The 15,509-nt window shown below is 37.7% G+C and overlaps 1 protein-coding gene across 12 annotated transcripts in view; it reads right to left on the reverse strand.

The window, feature by feature from the left end:
• The window catches only part of SPEF2 (sperm flagellar 2), a 209,611-nt gene that overhangs the window by 122,311 nt on the left and 71,791 nt on the right, over positions 1 to 15,509 (reverse strand). For 11 of the 12 annotated variants that reach the window (XM_025270631.3, XM_025270630.3, XM_044932613.2 and 8 more), the window contains 5 exons: positions 11,905 to 12,124; positions 8,592 to 8,746; positions 6,519 to 6,600; positions 4,316 to 4,377; positions 1,832 to 1,935 (listed from right to left, as the gene is read on the reverse strand). In XM_025270631.3, coding sequence (XP_025126416.2) covers positions 1,832 to 1,935; positions 4,316 to 4,377; positions 6,519 to 6,600; positions 8,592 to 8,746; positions 11,905 to 12,124 — 623 coding nt within the window. Of the gene's footprint in view, positions 1 to 1,831; positions 1,936 to 4,315; positions 4,378 to 6,518; positions 6,601 to 8,591; positions 8,747 to 11,904; positions 12,125 to 15,509 lie in introns of those variants that run through there. The other variant, XM_025270629.3, reaches the window with a different exon arrangement.

The raw sequence follows: 15,509 nt of genomic DNA on the forward strand, positions 1-15,509 counted from the left end.
CTTCTGACAGTGTGGCAAGGAAGGAATGGGAAAACTCAAGTTCAGAGAGGTTTAATTAATTACTTGTTCAAAGTCACAAAACTGCAAGTGACCCCAAATCTAGTGATATTTCCATAGTATTAAGCTGCCTTCAGGTCACTGCTTCTATTACTCCTATTAGGCTATGAAGGGCAAGGAAAGCCTGCATTTTGCTTTTATGGCTTTTTCAGAGCATGGCAAGCATTCTGCAGAGAATGGGATTGTTAATTCATTGGCCTCAGTCTGAGAAGAAACTTCTTGAGCACTTTACCAGATCTGAGGAAACTTCTCCCACCTCCTGTCTCAGGAGCTACTTCAAGGGGAGGAAGAGGCCAAGGCCATGCTTGTCAGACTGTAGTATGAGGACACCAGATGACAGGGAATGAGGAGACTTCCACTTTGGCTATGCCGCTAACCTGTCATGTGGCTGGACTGCCCAACTGAACTGCCACGTGCCTTCCTTTCCTCATCGAAGAAGGATGCACTTGGACTAAATGGAAGGCTCTCAGACTGATGGCAATTCTCTGAACATGTCTCAGGTGCAGAGAGGATGGTGGTAGTGGGAAAGTAGCAGAGTTCTGAGGGTGGGGTGTGGACACTCCAACTCCTTGGAAACCAAAGCTAATATCCATTTTAGAGCTGATGCTCTTCATTCGCAATTTTCTTTGAATGATGAATGCCATGGCTAAAACATGTTTTATCCCAGTTTTTGAAAAATGCTACAACTGTTAGAATGAGATCCCTTTCAGCTTTGGGAATAGCATCCCTGTGGCCAAGTTTCTTCAAAAAAGCAATCAGTCCAAGATATATCACCACTGAGAGGCAACTTAAACCTTGAATGAAGCCTCTTAAGGAAACTCGAAAGGGAGAGTCCATTGCAGACGCCCAGGAAAAATTCTCCAAAGCCTCCTGTCCTCATTCTCTTGGTCATAATATTTCCCAAGCAGCACAGCCCCCAACCCCTCACCCACTTGATGCTCTGCAAAGGTCTTTCACACGAGCCTTTTTTCCTTTTTGCATCCTGCTCTGCCTCATTTCTTTATTGCATGGATTAATTAACTGAGCTGCTACGGCTTTTTAAAATTTCTCTCTTTTCTCAATTGTAAAGGACGGCTGATGAGAATCTTTTTTTTCTTAGAAAGGAGGAATCACAAAATAATAGCCTATTTAAATTTTTTTATTTACCCTATCACATATCACCTCTGTGCTATGCATATGCTATTCCTTGCCTGTGCAATCTCTACTTTCTCCTTGCCTTCCTACCCTGTGCTGCCTGGCCTTTGGACCCCTGGGGTCACTCTCTCCTCCAGAAACACAAAATGAGGAAGCACTTTGGCCCAAGGCCATATAGTGAGGGTTTCTCCTCTCCCAAACCTGTCCCGTGGCTTTTCCAATTGTCTAATTTCTCCTTGAATTCCCCATACATAATAGAACTTGGGACTTCCCTGGTGGTCCAGTGGTTGAGAATCTGCCTCCCAATGCAGGACATATGGGTTCCATCCCTGGTCAGGGAACTAAGATCTCACATACCCTGGGGTAACTAAGACTAAGAATCACAAGGAAGACCCAGCACAGCCAAAAAAAAAAGAGAATAGAACCTAACTTGAATTCCCATCTGGGTGAATGAAGTCAAGTTTGAAAAAGGGAGGAAAGTGAAATACAGGCATGAAAATCACAAAATACATCTTTTTCTTTCTGTATGTATTCATTAGAGATTAAAAATTAAAATGACTTCTACATTATTCTTTATAAAGCTCTACCTGCTAATATATTAAAAGACATAAGAAAGAAATTGTCGTACATAGATACATACTTAATGGCATTTACCATGATGCTGACTAGCAATATATCAGATATGCTCTTTCCTTTCTTCAGCAGCCTTTCTGATTTTGCACCAAGCTGAGCACGCACAGTGAGCTGTGAAAATAAACAAGGAATGGTAGAGAAGAGCTCATTTAAAAGGCAGATTCTAAATATCTGGAGGGGAAAAAAAATTAAATGGTCATGTCCTCTGGTGAAGACATTGATCCTTTAGTACAATTCTGGAATCCAGCAAGCAGTTAAGGAAAATGTATATACAGATGTGGGAGCTCCTCTTCTAGCTCCTTCCTTTTCAAGATCTTCCTCTTTAATTCTTAGTTGCTCTGGTGTCCCCAGATTTCATCCTCTAATATGTTAAATCAAAGAGATTGGGGCTTTCGGCTTGAGTTCTAGTCACTCATGCCATAAAGAGGGAGCATGCCTTCTCGGGTGACCTGTGTAAGCCTGACTTTTGCCCCCTGAAGTTCTCTTCTATCAATGGTCAAATCTGATATATTTCTTGCTTTTCCCTTGTAGTTTATTATAAGATGTTAAATATAGTTCTCTATTCTACACAGTAAATCTTGTTGTTTACTTTATATACAGTAGCATACATCTGTTAATCCTATACTCCCACACTATCCGTCTCTTATCTTCCTCTCTGGTAACCATAAGTTTGTTTTCTAAGTCTGCAAGTTGTTTCTGTTTTATAAATAAATTCATTTGATAGAATATAATATTTGTCTTTCTCTGACTTACCTCACCTGTTATGATAATCTCTAGGTCTTTCCATGTTGTTGCAAATGGCATTATTCCATTCTTTTCTATGGCTGAATAATACCGTTTGCTTTTCTGATGCCTGATTTTGGCCCTCAGATAATTAGCTTTCCTATTTTTTCCAGCATTTATATTGTTAGATGAACAGAACATCCCAAGCATCTATCCTGAACTCGGCCACTAGAGTGAGCATTTTATGAGTCAAATGATACTATGTGCTAGTGTGCTCAACTCTTTGCGACCGCATGGACTGTAGCCCACCAGGCTCCTCTGTCCATGGGATTTCCCAGGCAAGAATACTGGAATGGGTTGCCGTTTCCTATTCCAGGAAAACTTCCCAACCTAGGGACTGAAATCGTGTCTCTTGTGTCTCCTGCATTGCAGGCAGATTCTTTACCTGCTGAGCCATCGGGGAAGTCTCTATTTAAACCCTGCAAAAGCTCCCCTGGACTCTCAATGTCCTCATCATGGCCTCCATGACCCTGGCTGACCTGATTCCTCTCCCTTCCTGCTCATCTCTCTAACCTCCTCCCTTCTCTTCCCCTACCTTGCTGCACAAGCACCTTTCTGCCTCAAGGCCATCACTCAGCTCTTCTGGCGACCTGAAATGGTTCCCCAGAGCCAGTGGCTGATTCTGTCAATCGTCTTTCAATCTGTTTAAACCTCACTCTTTCAAAGCCATCTCCCTGACTCTACTTTTTCTTTTCAGATGACATCATCAGCATCTGCTGGTTCATATAAACTCATTTACATATGAGTTTATGGTCCCTCTCTTTTAGACTGTAAACTCCTTAAAGTTTGGGAGCCCTGTCACTTTTGCTCACTGATATACACTCCCCCCCTCAGATTACAAGACATGGAACAAAGTATGCCCTTAGCACTGAATTGAATGTGGAATGCAGGAGATTTGTAATTCAATAAATGTAAATATAAAAATATATTTAGTATTTATGCTAATTTATATTTCAAAAATACAGAGAAAAAATTATGAGTCCTTTTTGATCATTTTTTCTAAACTCATTTTTCTCCCTATATATCATCATGTTTATAGCTTGGTGTATATTCTTCCAAAACTTTTTCTATTTTAAAGCAGTTTTGAAATCGAAAATATTACAAAATTGATTTCCTTGGGGGGGGGAAACAATAAATTAAAAAATATACTTTTATTTATTTACCTTAATTATATTTTATAAAATCCTACTTGATTAATCTGACCATTCTATTTGACCATTATATTTCCATATATAGTAAAGCAATCCTATATATGGAAATATTCATTTTCATTAAAAGCAATAGTTGGCAAATTGTTGTAAACATTTTTTCAGGGGTTAATGAAAAATTTTTCAGAGTCACCAATAAGTCTAAGGATAAATCCTGGAAAAAATGTAAAGGTAAAGAGATTGTGAAAGAAATAAAAATAATAAATTAAGTGGTAAAGAAAAACACATCAATATAAATTTGGTATAAGTCTAAAATTTTTAAAAGCATGTGTTTACTTTCTTACCGGGAGGAACTGAAAGCAATTTCCACTGCTTTAGATGCAAACTATATTAAAGATATAAAAAATATCAAATAAACTCAGGTTTAGTATTTCATCATCAGGTTTAAGCCAAAGAGGAGCATATTGCTATTTCATATGAAGATGAAAATGCTACAAAAAGGCTATGAATCATAACACATTTCAATATGCTAGTAGCCAAAATTAGATTATAGTACTTACTTCAGAGAGACTATCACTCGCTACGACTTCTTCAGCTTTTGCTGCTTTTCTAGCATCGGTATCTAGCAATGGAAAAAGTGATGAGAATATACTCCGGTACTGATAATTAACAGCCATGTTAGTATTTGACCATCTGTGGTTTTGGACCTACGGGTTATTGGATTTAGCTGTGTCTGAGATACGCAGAGGAAGGAAGTAAAAGCAGCAGCTCAGCATGGCATTTACCTTCATTTCACAACATTAAATCCTGGCCACTGTGTGGCTCCATGTTTTCTACTTGTTTTCTTCCAGTGTGGCTCACTCATATCAATATCATTAGAAATACTTTAGTACAGTTTCTCTTCTTGGAAAACAAGCCAAAAATATAATTAGTTAACTATATCTTTACTTTCCTGTTTTCTTCCCTGGAGAATCCCACAGATAGAGGAGCCTGGCAGGCCACGGTCCATGAGGTCGCAAAGAGCTGGACACGACTAAGTGATTTTCACGTTCACATTACTTTCCTGGGTTGTCAAATTATAGGTAATAAACATGTCTGAAGGTGGAAAATTCTAGAAGTCAGAGAGTTTTTAGTTTAATTCTATGTAAAAAATTAGTTTTCAGAGTCGTTTTATAATTTACTGGACTTTCATAATCAGATCAGATCAGATCAGTCGCTCAGTCATGTCCAACTCTTTGTGACCCCATGAATCGCAGCACGCCAGGCCTCCCTGTCCATCACCAACTCCCGGAGTTCACTCAGACTCACGTCCATCGAGTCAGTGATGCCATCCAGCCATCTCATCCTCTGTCGTCCCCTTCTCCTCCTGCCCCCAATCCCTCCCAGCATCAGAGTCTTTTCCAATGAGTCAACTCTTCGCATGAGGTGGCCAAAGTACTGGAATTTCAGCTTTAGCGTAATTCCTTCCAAAGAACACCCAGAGCTGATCTCCTTCTGAATGGACTGGTCAGATCTCCTTGCAGTCCAAGGGACTCTCAAGAGTCTTCTCCAACACCACAGTTCAAAAGCATCATTCTTCGGTGCTCAGCCTTCTTCACAGTCCAACTCTCACATCCATACATGACCACAGGAAAAACCATAGCCCTGACTAGACGAACCTTTGTTGGCAAAGTAATGTCTCTGCTTTTGAATATGTTATCTAGGTTTGTCATAACTTTCCTTCCAAGGAGTAAGCATCTTTTCATTTCATGGACTTTCATAATAGAATGTCATAAAATACTTAACAATAGTTTAAAAATCAATTAGAATTATCCTGTAAGAAACAAATAACTGAAACAAAGGACAGCTTATATTTTTTTAAAAGACAGGAAATTTGGCCTCTCTGGCAGAATTGCCTGCTCATAATAAACATGTATGTTGTCCAAGGTTGATGGCTATTATGGTGATGGTACTGTGCTTAGTTGCTCAGTCATGCCTGACTCTTTGTGACCCCATGGACTGTAGACAACTAGGCTCCTCTGTCCATGGGATTCTCCAGCAAGAATACTGGAGTGGGTTGCCATTTCCTTCTCCAATGGTGATGGTACAGAGGGAACCAAATTTTATGCAGTTATTAAATATGGCAAAGCCTTAACTAGCACAAATAGAAAACATATTCAAGATTTAAAATTGTTTTCCTTCAGTGGTTTTACCAAGGATCTGTAGGACTGAAGTCCAGATCCCAAGGAAGATAATGTTTTGTTGGGTTTGAGAAGCTTGGTTCTATTTGCTTTGCACAAGGCTGAGAATAAACGTTAACTTTTATAATATCTGAGGAACCACTGTTGAGGTGGGTGGATGAGACAGAGCCACAGCCTCCCTCACCACAGTGAACAAAAGCGGCTGCGTGCAGACAGCACAGTGGTACACGCCCACCTGCGGAGGTGAGAAGAAACAGTAACTGCTGTCTCCCTGCAGACCCAGGAAGAGTGACGATGATTTGGCCTGGCTGTTTTCAAAACCACAACAAAACTGAGCAACTACTTGAAGGGATGTGAGAAGATTCCTTTGAAATTGACGTCTCTTATCGCCAGCGGCAGACAGTGGCTAGGGACAGCTGTGTTGATCTTGTCCTCTCTGTCTTGTGACCACTTAGACAACTGTGTAACCCTCCCCATCTCTCCTCTCTTGTCCTGAAAGTAGGTTTGTGCTCACATCCATGTGCTCCTACTATTAGTCTCACTTATGTAAATGATGGATGATTTGTTTTGATATCTTACTTACCAAGTCTGGTTTTATCTTCTCTTTCTGGTAGTGCTTCAGCTAAAGATCCATCTTGCACGTCCTTTGGGGAGGAAGTACATGCCTGCACACATGGAGAGATTTTAACATTGTCAGATTTTAATAACATTCTTGATTTTACTTCTCTAAGTAAGGTTTACAACCATAGACTCATTAATCTAAAACATTAATGATATTAGGAAGAACTGAATGAGTTCTGGAAATGAATACAATTTGATGATAATTGTACTTAGAGAAACACATAGTAACCTGTGGTATAATCTGTCTATCAGCTGGTCTTCAGTTTCTATGTAAAATACATAACTGCCATTTGGAAAGGATAATGGGAGCTGAGAAAGAGGTAGAGTTTGTGGAAAACCACCTTAGAAAGATCAGACCTAGAGGGGTCAGTTATAGCCATAATGAAAATAAAGAAAAAATATGTACATTATCTATTACCTCATCAATTAGGATACAGAGTACCACACCACAGAAAAAGAGGCAGCCCACAATGAAGAAAAACCCTCCCAGTTATTTTCAGAATCATGATTAAATGGTATTTTCCTTGCAGCTCATGCAAATGACCTGGATTAGAGTCTCTGTTAATTTATTCAATTTCAGAGACAGCATAAGGTAGGGAAAAGAATAGTGGATTTAGAATCTGGGATTCCTCAAAGCCTAACCATCAACAAGCCTCTGATGCCAAATGAATCAATTCATGCTTAGAACTGCTACTATTTCCCTTTAAAAGAGCAGATTAGACTATATCTGATGCTGGAGAAGACTCTTGAGACTCCCTTGGACAGCAAGGAGTTCAAATCAGTTAATCCTAAAGGAAATCAAGTCTGAATATTCACTGAAAGGACTGATGCTGAAGCTGGAGCTCCAATAGTTTGGCCACCTGATGGCAAAGAGCCAACTCATTGGAAAAGACCCTGATGCTGGGAAAGATTGAAGGCAGGAGGAGAAGGGGACAACAGAGGATGAGATGGTTGGATGGCATCATCAACTCAATGGATTTGAGTTTGAGCAAACTCTGGGAGATGGTGAAGGACAGGGAAGCCTGGCATGCTGCAGTCCATGGGGTCACAAAGAGTCAGACACGACTTAGCAAATGAACAATAACAAGACCACATCATAATTCTCAACGTGGGGCCATACTCTCCAAGTTCCTGCCCTAGAATCTTTACGTAATAAGCAAGATGCAACACTGATGGAAACAGTAATGCAAGTAAACCATAAGAGATCTTCCCCTACCAGCCACCCCCCAAAACTGAGATGTATTAGTCTAATCAGAGGTCTGCAAACTAAGATCCCTGGACCAAAATAGGCTGGTTGTTTATACATGGTCCATAAGCATCACTCCAGGGAATAGCACTGCAAGGTGTCCCCCTCGCCATCTGTCTGCTCCTCTCCAACACCTTCCTTGGCTGCTGCCCAGGACCGGCACTGGGCTGCATCTACCAGATGGGGACTTGCTGCTGGACACTGCCAAACTTTCAGTAGTGGAATTCTACTCTGAGAGCTGATCACTTCATGAACTTTCCCAAAACACCGACGTCTCACCCCTCCCCCAAGCCCTTACAGTTGAGCCTTCCACCCCCTTACCTTACAAATGGCCATGAATTTGAGCAAACTCCAGGAAATAGTAAAGGACAGAGGAACCTGGCATGTTGTAGTCCACGGTGTTGCAAAGAGTTGGACACGACTTAGCAACTGAATGAACCCCCTTACCAACCAGTGGCTCTTTCTTCAGGAGAATGCCTGAGCTGATGGTAACCGAGCTCAAGTCTAGCCCACCATACTGGATGGCCTACCTAGGTAATGATATGTGTGTGTTTGTGTGTATGTATTAGGGCAGTAGGGATAGGGGTTGAAATTTTCTCTCTTGTTATGTAAGTATCCATGTAATATATCCTTGATGTTGCCTCTGGGCCCATAAAACTTAAAATATTTACCATCTGGACCTTTACAGAAAACTCTGCCAATCTCTGGTCTAGAGGATCTCTTAGATGCCATCCAGCTGGAAATCTCTAATGTGTGAGGCACAGAGAAGAAAACTAAAGCCACACTTGCCTGGTTTTCCTCACCACTCTCTTGCCTAACTGGTAAAGCCTTTTCTTCAGGTGCTTTCTGAAGTCCGTGGGCCCCACTGACACTTTCATTTTCATGAAATGCTTGGATAGCTTCTTGAACAAGAGTGTCAATAGAAAGTACCTGAATAGGAAAGCCTAAAATACAAAAGATTATTTTATGAATAGCTTTTCATTTAGGAAATTGAATAATTGTTCTTCAGTGCTGGCTTCAAACTTAGAACATTCTCTTTAGGGTCTCCTAGAAATGTTTTTTGGATCAAGATTTTTTTTTTAATACTGTGGTAAAATTCACCTGGGGCTTCTCTGGTGGCTCAGTGGTAAAGAGTCTGCCTGCCGATGCAGCAGACTCAGGAGGTGTGGGTTCAATTTTTGAGTTGGGAAGATCCCCTGGAGAAGGAAATGGCAACCCCCTCCAGTAATCTTGCCTGGAAAATCCTATGGACAGAGAAAACTGGCAGGCTACAGTCCATGGGATCGCAAAAGAGTTGGACACAACTTGGCAACTAAACGACAACAAAAATTTACACAACGTAAAATAATCCCATTTTAACCCTTCTAAAAGATACAATTCAATATTACAGTCATTTACAATGTTGTTCAATCATTATATCTTTTTTCCAGAAATTTTGATCATCCCAAAGGAAACCCTGCATCAATTAAGCAGGCACTTCCTATCTCCCTACCCTTGACCCCAAGAACAAATGGCTTTCTGTCTGGAGATTTGCCTTTTCTAGACATTTTATATCCAAGGAATCAAACAATATGTGGTCTTTTGTATCTGACTTCTTTTACTTAGTATGATGTTTTCAAAGTCCATCCATGTTGTAGCACATAAGAGTACTTCACTCCTTTTATGACTGAGTAGTATTCCATAGTATGGATATAACACATTTTGTTAATGATTCATTGGTGATGAACATTTGGGTTGTTTCCACATTTTCTCTATCATTAATAATGCTGCTATGAATATTCCTGTACATGGGATTTTTTTTGGGGGGGGATAACCTGTTTTCAGCTCTTTAGAGTATATACCAGTGGTGGAATTGCTGTGGTCATATAGTAATTATTTAACTTATTGAGGAATCACCAACTATTTTCCATAGTGGTTACAACATTTTAACATTCTCAAAAGCAATGTATGAGAGTTCCAACTTCTCTATATCTTCACCAACACATATTTTCCATTTCCTAAAAAATTATACTCATTGGGTGTGGACTGGTATCTCATTGAACTTTTGTCAGGCTTTAAACAGGTCTATTTAACATCTCAATATGACCTATCCGTCTTAATACAGACTGATCTTAGTAAAAATTTTGAATTTTCTAGTAAAAACAGTAATCATTGTTCAGCTGCTCAGTCATGTCTGACTCTTTGTGACCCCATGGACTGCAGCACACCAGGCTTCCCTCTCCTTCACTGTCGACTGGAGCTTGCTCAAACTCACGCCCATCGAGTCAGTGATGCCATCCAACCATCTCATTCTCTGTCATCCCCTTCTCCTCCTGCCTCCAATCTTTCCCAGCATCAGGGTCTTTTCCAATGAGTCAGCTCTTTGCATCAGGTGGCCAAACTATTGGAGCTTCAGCTTCAGCATCAGTCCTTCCAATGAATATCCAGGATTGATTTCTATTAGGACTGACTGGTTTTATCTCCCTGCAGTCCAAGGGACTCTCAAGAGTCTTTTCCAACACCACAGTTCAAAAGCATCAATTCTTCCGCACTCAGTTTTCTTTACAGTCCACCTTTCATATCCATACATGACTACTGGAAAAACCATAGCATTGACTATACAGACCTCTATTGGCAAAGTGATATCTCTGCTTCTTTAATATACTGTCTATGTTTGTCATAGCTTTTCTTTCAATGAGCAAGTGTCTTTAAATTTTAAGGCTGCAGTCACCATCTGCAGTGATTTTGGAGCCCAAGAAAATAAAGTCTGTCACTGTTTCCATTGTTTCCCCATCTATTTGCCATGAAGTGATGGGACCAGATGCCATAATCTTAGTTTTTTGAATGTTGAGCTTTAAGCTATGTTTTTCACACTCCTCTTTCACTTTCATCAAGAGGTTCTTTAGCTCCTCTTTGCTTTCTACCATAAGAGTGGTGTCTTCTGCATATCTGAGGTTATTGATATTTCTCCCAGCAATCGTGATTCCAGCTTGTGCTTCCTTCATCCAGCCCAGCATTTCTCATGATGTACTCTGCATATAAGTTAAATAAGGAGGGTGACAATATACAGCCTTGACATACCCCTTTCCCAATTTGGAACCAGTTCATTGTTCCATGTCTGGTTCTAACTGTTGCTTCTTGACCTGCATACAGATTTCTCAGGAGGCAGGTAAGGTTGTCTGGTATTCCCATCTCTTGAAGATTTTTCCACTGTTTGTTGTGATCCACACAGTCAAAGGCTTTAGTACAGTCAATGAAGCAGAAGTAAATGTTTTTCTGGAATTCTCTTTCTTTTTCTATGATCCAATGGATATTGCCAATTTGATCTCTGGTTCATCTGCCTTTTCTAAATCCAGCTTGAACATCCGGAAGTTCTTGGCTCACGTACTGTTGAAGCCTAGCTTGGAAAATTTTGAGCATTACTTTGCTAGCATGTGAAATAAGTGCAATTGTGAGGTAGTTTGAGCATTCTTTGGCACTGCCTTTCTTTGGGATTGGAACGAAAACTGATCTTTTCCAGTCCTGTGCCCACTGCTGAGTTTTCCGAATTTGTTGGCATATTCTATTTAATTAGCTTTTCTTGGATAATACTCACTTATTAACAATAGTAATAGGTAAGTATTATCAAAGAAAAAATATTAAATAGATGGAAATCTGTGATTTCACTTCTAATTGAAAGAACTTCTAGAGAAAAAGCCAAAAGTTCATGAAAGGGAAATAACTCAATTGATGTGAAGGATGAAAACATTTATAATTTTAAGTCTATATCTTTTCTATTTGTAACAAGTTGTTATTTTCATATTTCATCTATTGGAAAATTAAGTAAACTCTATGATGAAAGGTTTAAGATATTATTTCCCTTTATACTATACATCATCCTTATATAGCAAGCTCATAGATCCAGGTTTCCTTGGGACAGTTCTGATTCATGACTCTATACTCTTAAAAGTATCTGCTTCGGACAATAAGTTATATGATCACTTTATTACAATATTCTTAATGCTAGAACTTCCCAATGTATTAGCAGATTTTCATGTATGTTTTCTACAGACAGAGCCATTTGCAGCTATATTCACTGTAAATAGAAATCAATAAAGGGGAAAAAAAAGAAAATAAATTTTACTTTTCTCTAGAGCCTTTAGAGCAGTAGTTTTTCCACTAAAGGTTTTCCCCAACAAGCATCCTTTTATAGCAAATGAAGGTAACTCAGGTACTGTAGATTCAACTTGAGGAGGTAGAGAACTTTCAATTAGTCTGTGAATCACATGGCCCAATATGCAATTGTTGGCGGGTGGTAAGTTTTCAACCATTTCTTCTGGTAAGGCCCATTCTCCAACCATATTCTGTAAAAATAATAATAAAACAAAACAGAAATATTCTTAAAAGTGGAATTTAAGCATGTAGGAAACTGAAAGTAAATACAAATGATAAGAAACAAAAGTGAATCAGTACTTTAAATAGTTATATTACATAAATGAATAATAACATAATACTTTCATATTAGTGAAAAATAAGCTTCCCATATAGAAATAAAAAATAAATTCTAAAATACTTAACACTTTATGAAAGTAGACATATTGACTTGAGACAAATTGTAATGCAAGTTGAGTATTAAGACACTTAAATTGATGTTATCAGTAGATAGATAAAAGACAGTAAGTGTTGCTTGGCTACTGTATGCAAATACTAAACTTATTTTTAAATATTTTAAAGATACATAAAAGAGAATTTTCATGACCAATATGTTGTCCTCTGAGTTTCCTATATTTGTCTTCCAGTTTCTTTAAGTTTCTGGCTTAAATGATCAAACAATTAGAGGAAAAGTAAAACAGACAAAACAGCAACTATACAGTTCACATTCTCTGACCTCTGTGCACTAAAACCAGAAATAAATTTTATTTTTAATAATTAAACATTGCCTTTCTGAATGATTCTTAATGAAAAATTAAAACTGTAAACATTTGTAAATAACAGATTGAGAAAAATATTAAAATGACAGATTTATTTTAAAATATGAGATGAGTGCACCAGCCCCAAACTTCCTATATCCTGCATTGAACCTGGACTGGTGATTTGTTTTTTATATGATAGTATACATGTTTCAGGATGGGGAACACATGTACACTCGTGGCGGATGCATGTTGATGTATGGCAAAACCGATACAATATTGTAAAGTAAAAAAAAATAATAATCATAAAAAAATAAATGCAAAAAAAAAACACAACAAAAAAAAATATGAGATGAAATCAGCTGTAGTTAGAGGAAAACTCATAGTCCCTTAGCTTAAAATGCTTTGATCTAAAATAAAAGGAAGGAAAATAAATGAACTAAGGTTGAAAATAGGAAAAAAAATTTTTTAAATAGCCAGAAAAGTACATGGAGGAAGAAAATCATGATAATGGAGATTGATAAATTAGACAGCAATACTATTCATATATTTTTATTGATATAATTCTAGAACTTATTCATATTAATCATAATGAAATTGCTACCAGTTATGCACAAAGGTGAAGTATAGCAAGTATCAATTTTGTAACATAGGAAAGGCAGTAACAACAGATTTTAAGGAGACTTAAAAATCCTTAAGAAAATATTACATACAACTCTACTATGATAGATTTGAATTTATTAATGTGTGGTAAAATGATATTTTGAGAAAGTACAGATGATTAAAATTAATTTAAAAGGAATATTTGTAAATATGAAAGGCATGAAAGAAAGAAAAACATTATTGAAGAACTGTATCTAGGAAACTTGATGACACTGCTAACAGAAAAAAAAAAGAAAATTTTTCATTTCTTAAACAGAAATTTAAATGTTATTTAAAGTCTTCTGAAATATGGAAGAAGATAGCTTTCCAGTTTGCTTGGTGAGACTAATGTAACTCTGATACTAAAAAGGTATCAAAGATCATTGACAAAAACAGCATCCAAAAAAGAAAATAACAAACCAATCTCATTTGGAAATATACTGCAAGAATCATGAATAAAATACTGACAAAAACCAGCCTATATTAAGACAAAACAATTATATTAATTGACATTTACTACACATTCAGTATATCCCATATACTGCTGTTTTCATGAATTATTTCTAATGATTCTCACACAACTCTTACATAAGTATAATTATCTTGCCAATTTTGCAGAAGAAAACCCTGAGAATTATAGAAACTAAGTTATATTTGTCTATGTGTGTGTGTGTGCTCATATACTCAGTCATGTCTGACTCTGTGACCCCATGGACTGTAGCCCACCAGGATCCTTGTCCATGGGATTTTTCTAGGCAAGAGTACTGCAGTAGGTTGCCATTCCCTTCTTCAGGGGATTTTCCTGACTCAGGGATCAAACCTGAGTCTCATGTCTCCTGAATTAGCAGGTAGGTTCTTTACCTATAGTGCCACCTGGGAAGTTCATAGTCACAATAAATAGTAATGGCAGAGCTTAGTAAGGACTCAGGCAGACAGACTGCAGAACATGTGCTCAAAACCTTTATACTATATGACTGAATACGAGTTACTTCAGGAATATAAGGAAGGTTAAAAATGAGAAAACCTATCATATATCACATTAATAGGTTAAAATACAAGCATATGATCATTTTGACCAAGAAGCATCTGATAAATTCAAAATTCATTTCTGATGAGAAAAAAAATTAAACAAATTTCTTAGTATGCTACAAACTGAAGATGAGTGGCCTAACATTTTTTACATATCTTACCAATATGTAACGATGAGCCAAAGTGAACAACACATTTTTCTATTAAAGGTAGGAATAAGGAAAAGATGTTCATCATTTACATTAATAGTCACATTATTCTGGAAGTTCTAGCCAATGCAAATAAGATAAAGAAAGAAGTATAAAATTAACATATCTACAAAACAGATTCACAGACACAGAGAACAGACTTGTGGTTGCCAAGGGGGAGGCAAGGGAGGGAGGGAAGGACTGGCAGTTTAGGGTTAGCAGATTTAGCAGATGCAAACTAGTATATACAGGATGGATAACTAATAAGGTCCTATTGTATAGCACAGGAAACTCTAATCAATAGCCTGTGATAAAGCATAATGGAAAAAAATATGAAAAGGAATGCACATATATTTATAACTGAAGCATTTTGCTGGACAGTAGAAGTTAACACATCATTGTAAATATCAACAAAATTTTAAAAAAGAAAAGAAAAAGTAGTAGCGCTCCTAGAATTAGCAGTTGAGTTCCTGGTGCAGAGGTAGCTGGTGCAACCTGAATTTCCAGTGCTCTGTGCTGGTGACAGTCTTCTCATCAGATCTTGCTGTGATGGTTTTGGTAATTTTCCTTGGAAGTTTAACCTTGAGCATGGTTCTTGAATTTAACCTACTGAGTCACTGAACTACCTAACATATTTTGGATATTTTTTCTGCTTACTTAGCATAAGTCAACTTTTTAAATTGCAGTTAGAAACTTTGACAAAAATAATTGGAATTGATGAGAAATATATAACCTAAGCAGTTGTGCATTTCTACTGATGAGTGTAAGAAAAATGACTTGAATAAACAGAAATTCAAAAAAGTCCAAAATTATAAGCCACTTAATTCTTCTCCAAAGTAATCTGATTTAATGTAATGAAACAAAAGTGTTAGTGCTATTTATTTTTCCTTCAGGATATCACAAATGGTTCTAAAGTTGAAGCATAAAAAGAACTGTACAGATAAAAATATGTACTTAAAAAGGAAAGAAATGCGGGTTTG

This window comes from Bubalus bubalis, chromosome 19 (genome assembly GCF_019923935.1).
Source record: "Bubalus bubalis isolate 160015118507 breed Murrah chromosome 19, NDDB_SH_1, whole genome shotgun sequence".
Classification (NCBI taxonomy): domain Eukaryota; kingdom Metazoa; phylum Chordata; class Mammalia; order Artiodactyla; family Bovidae; genus Bubalus; species Bubalus bubalis.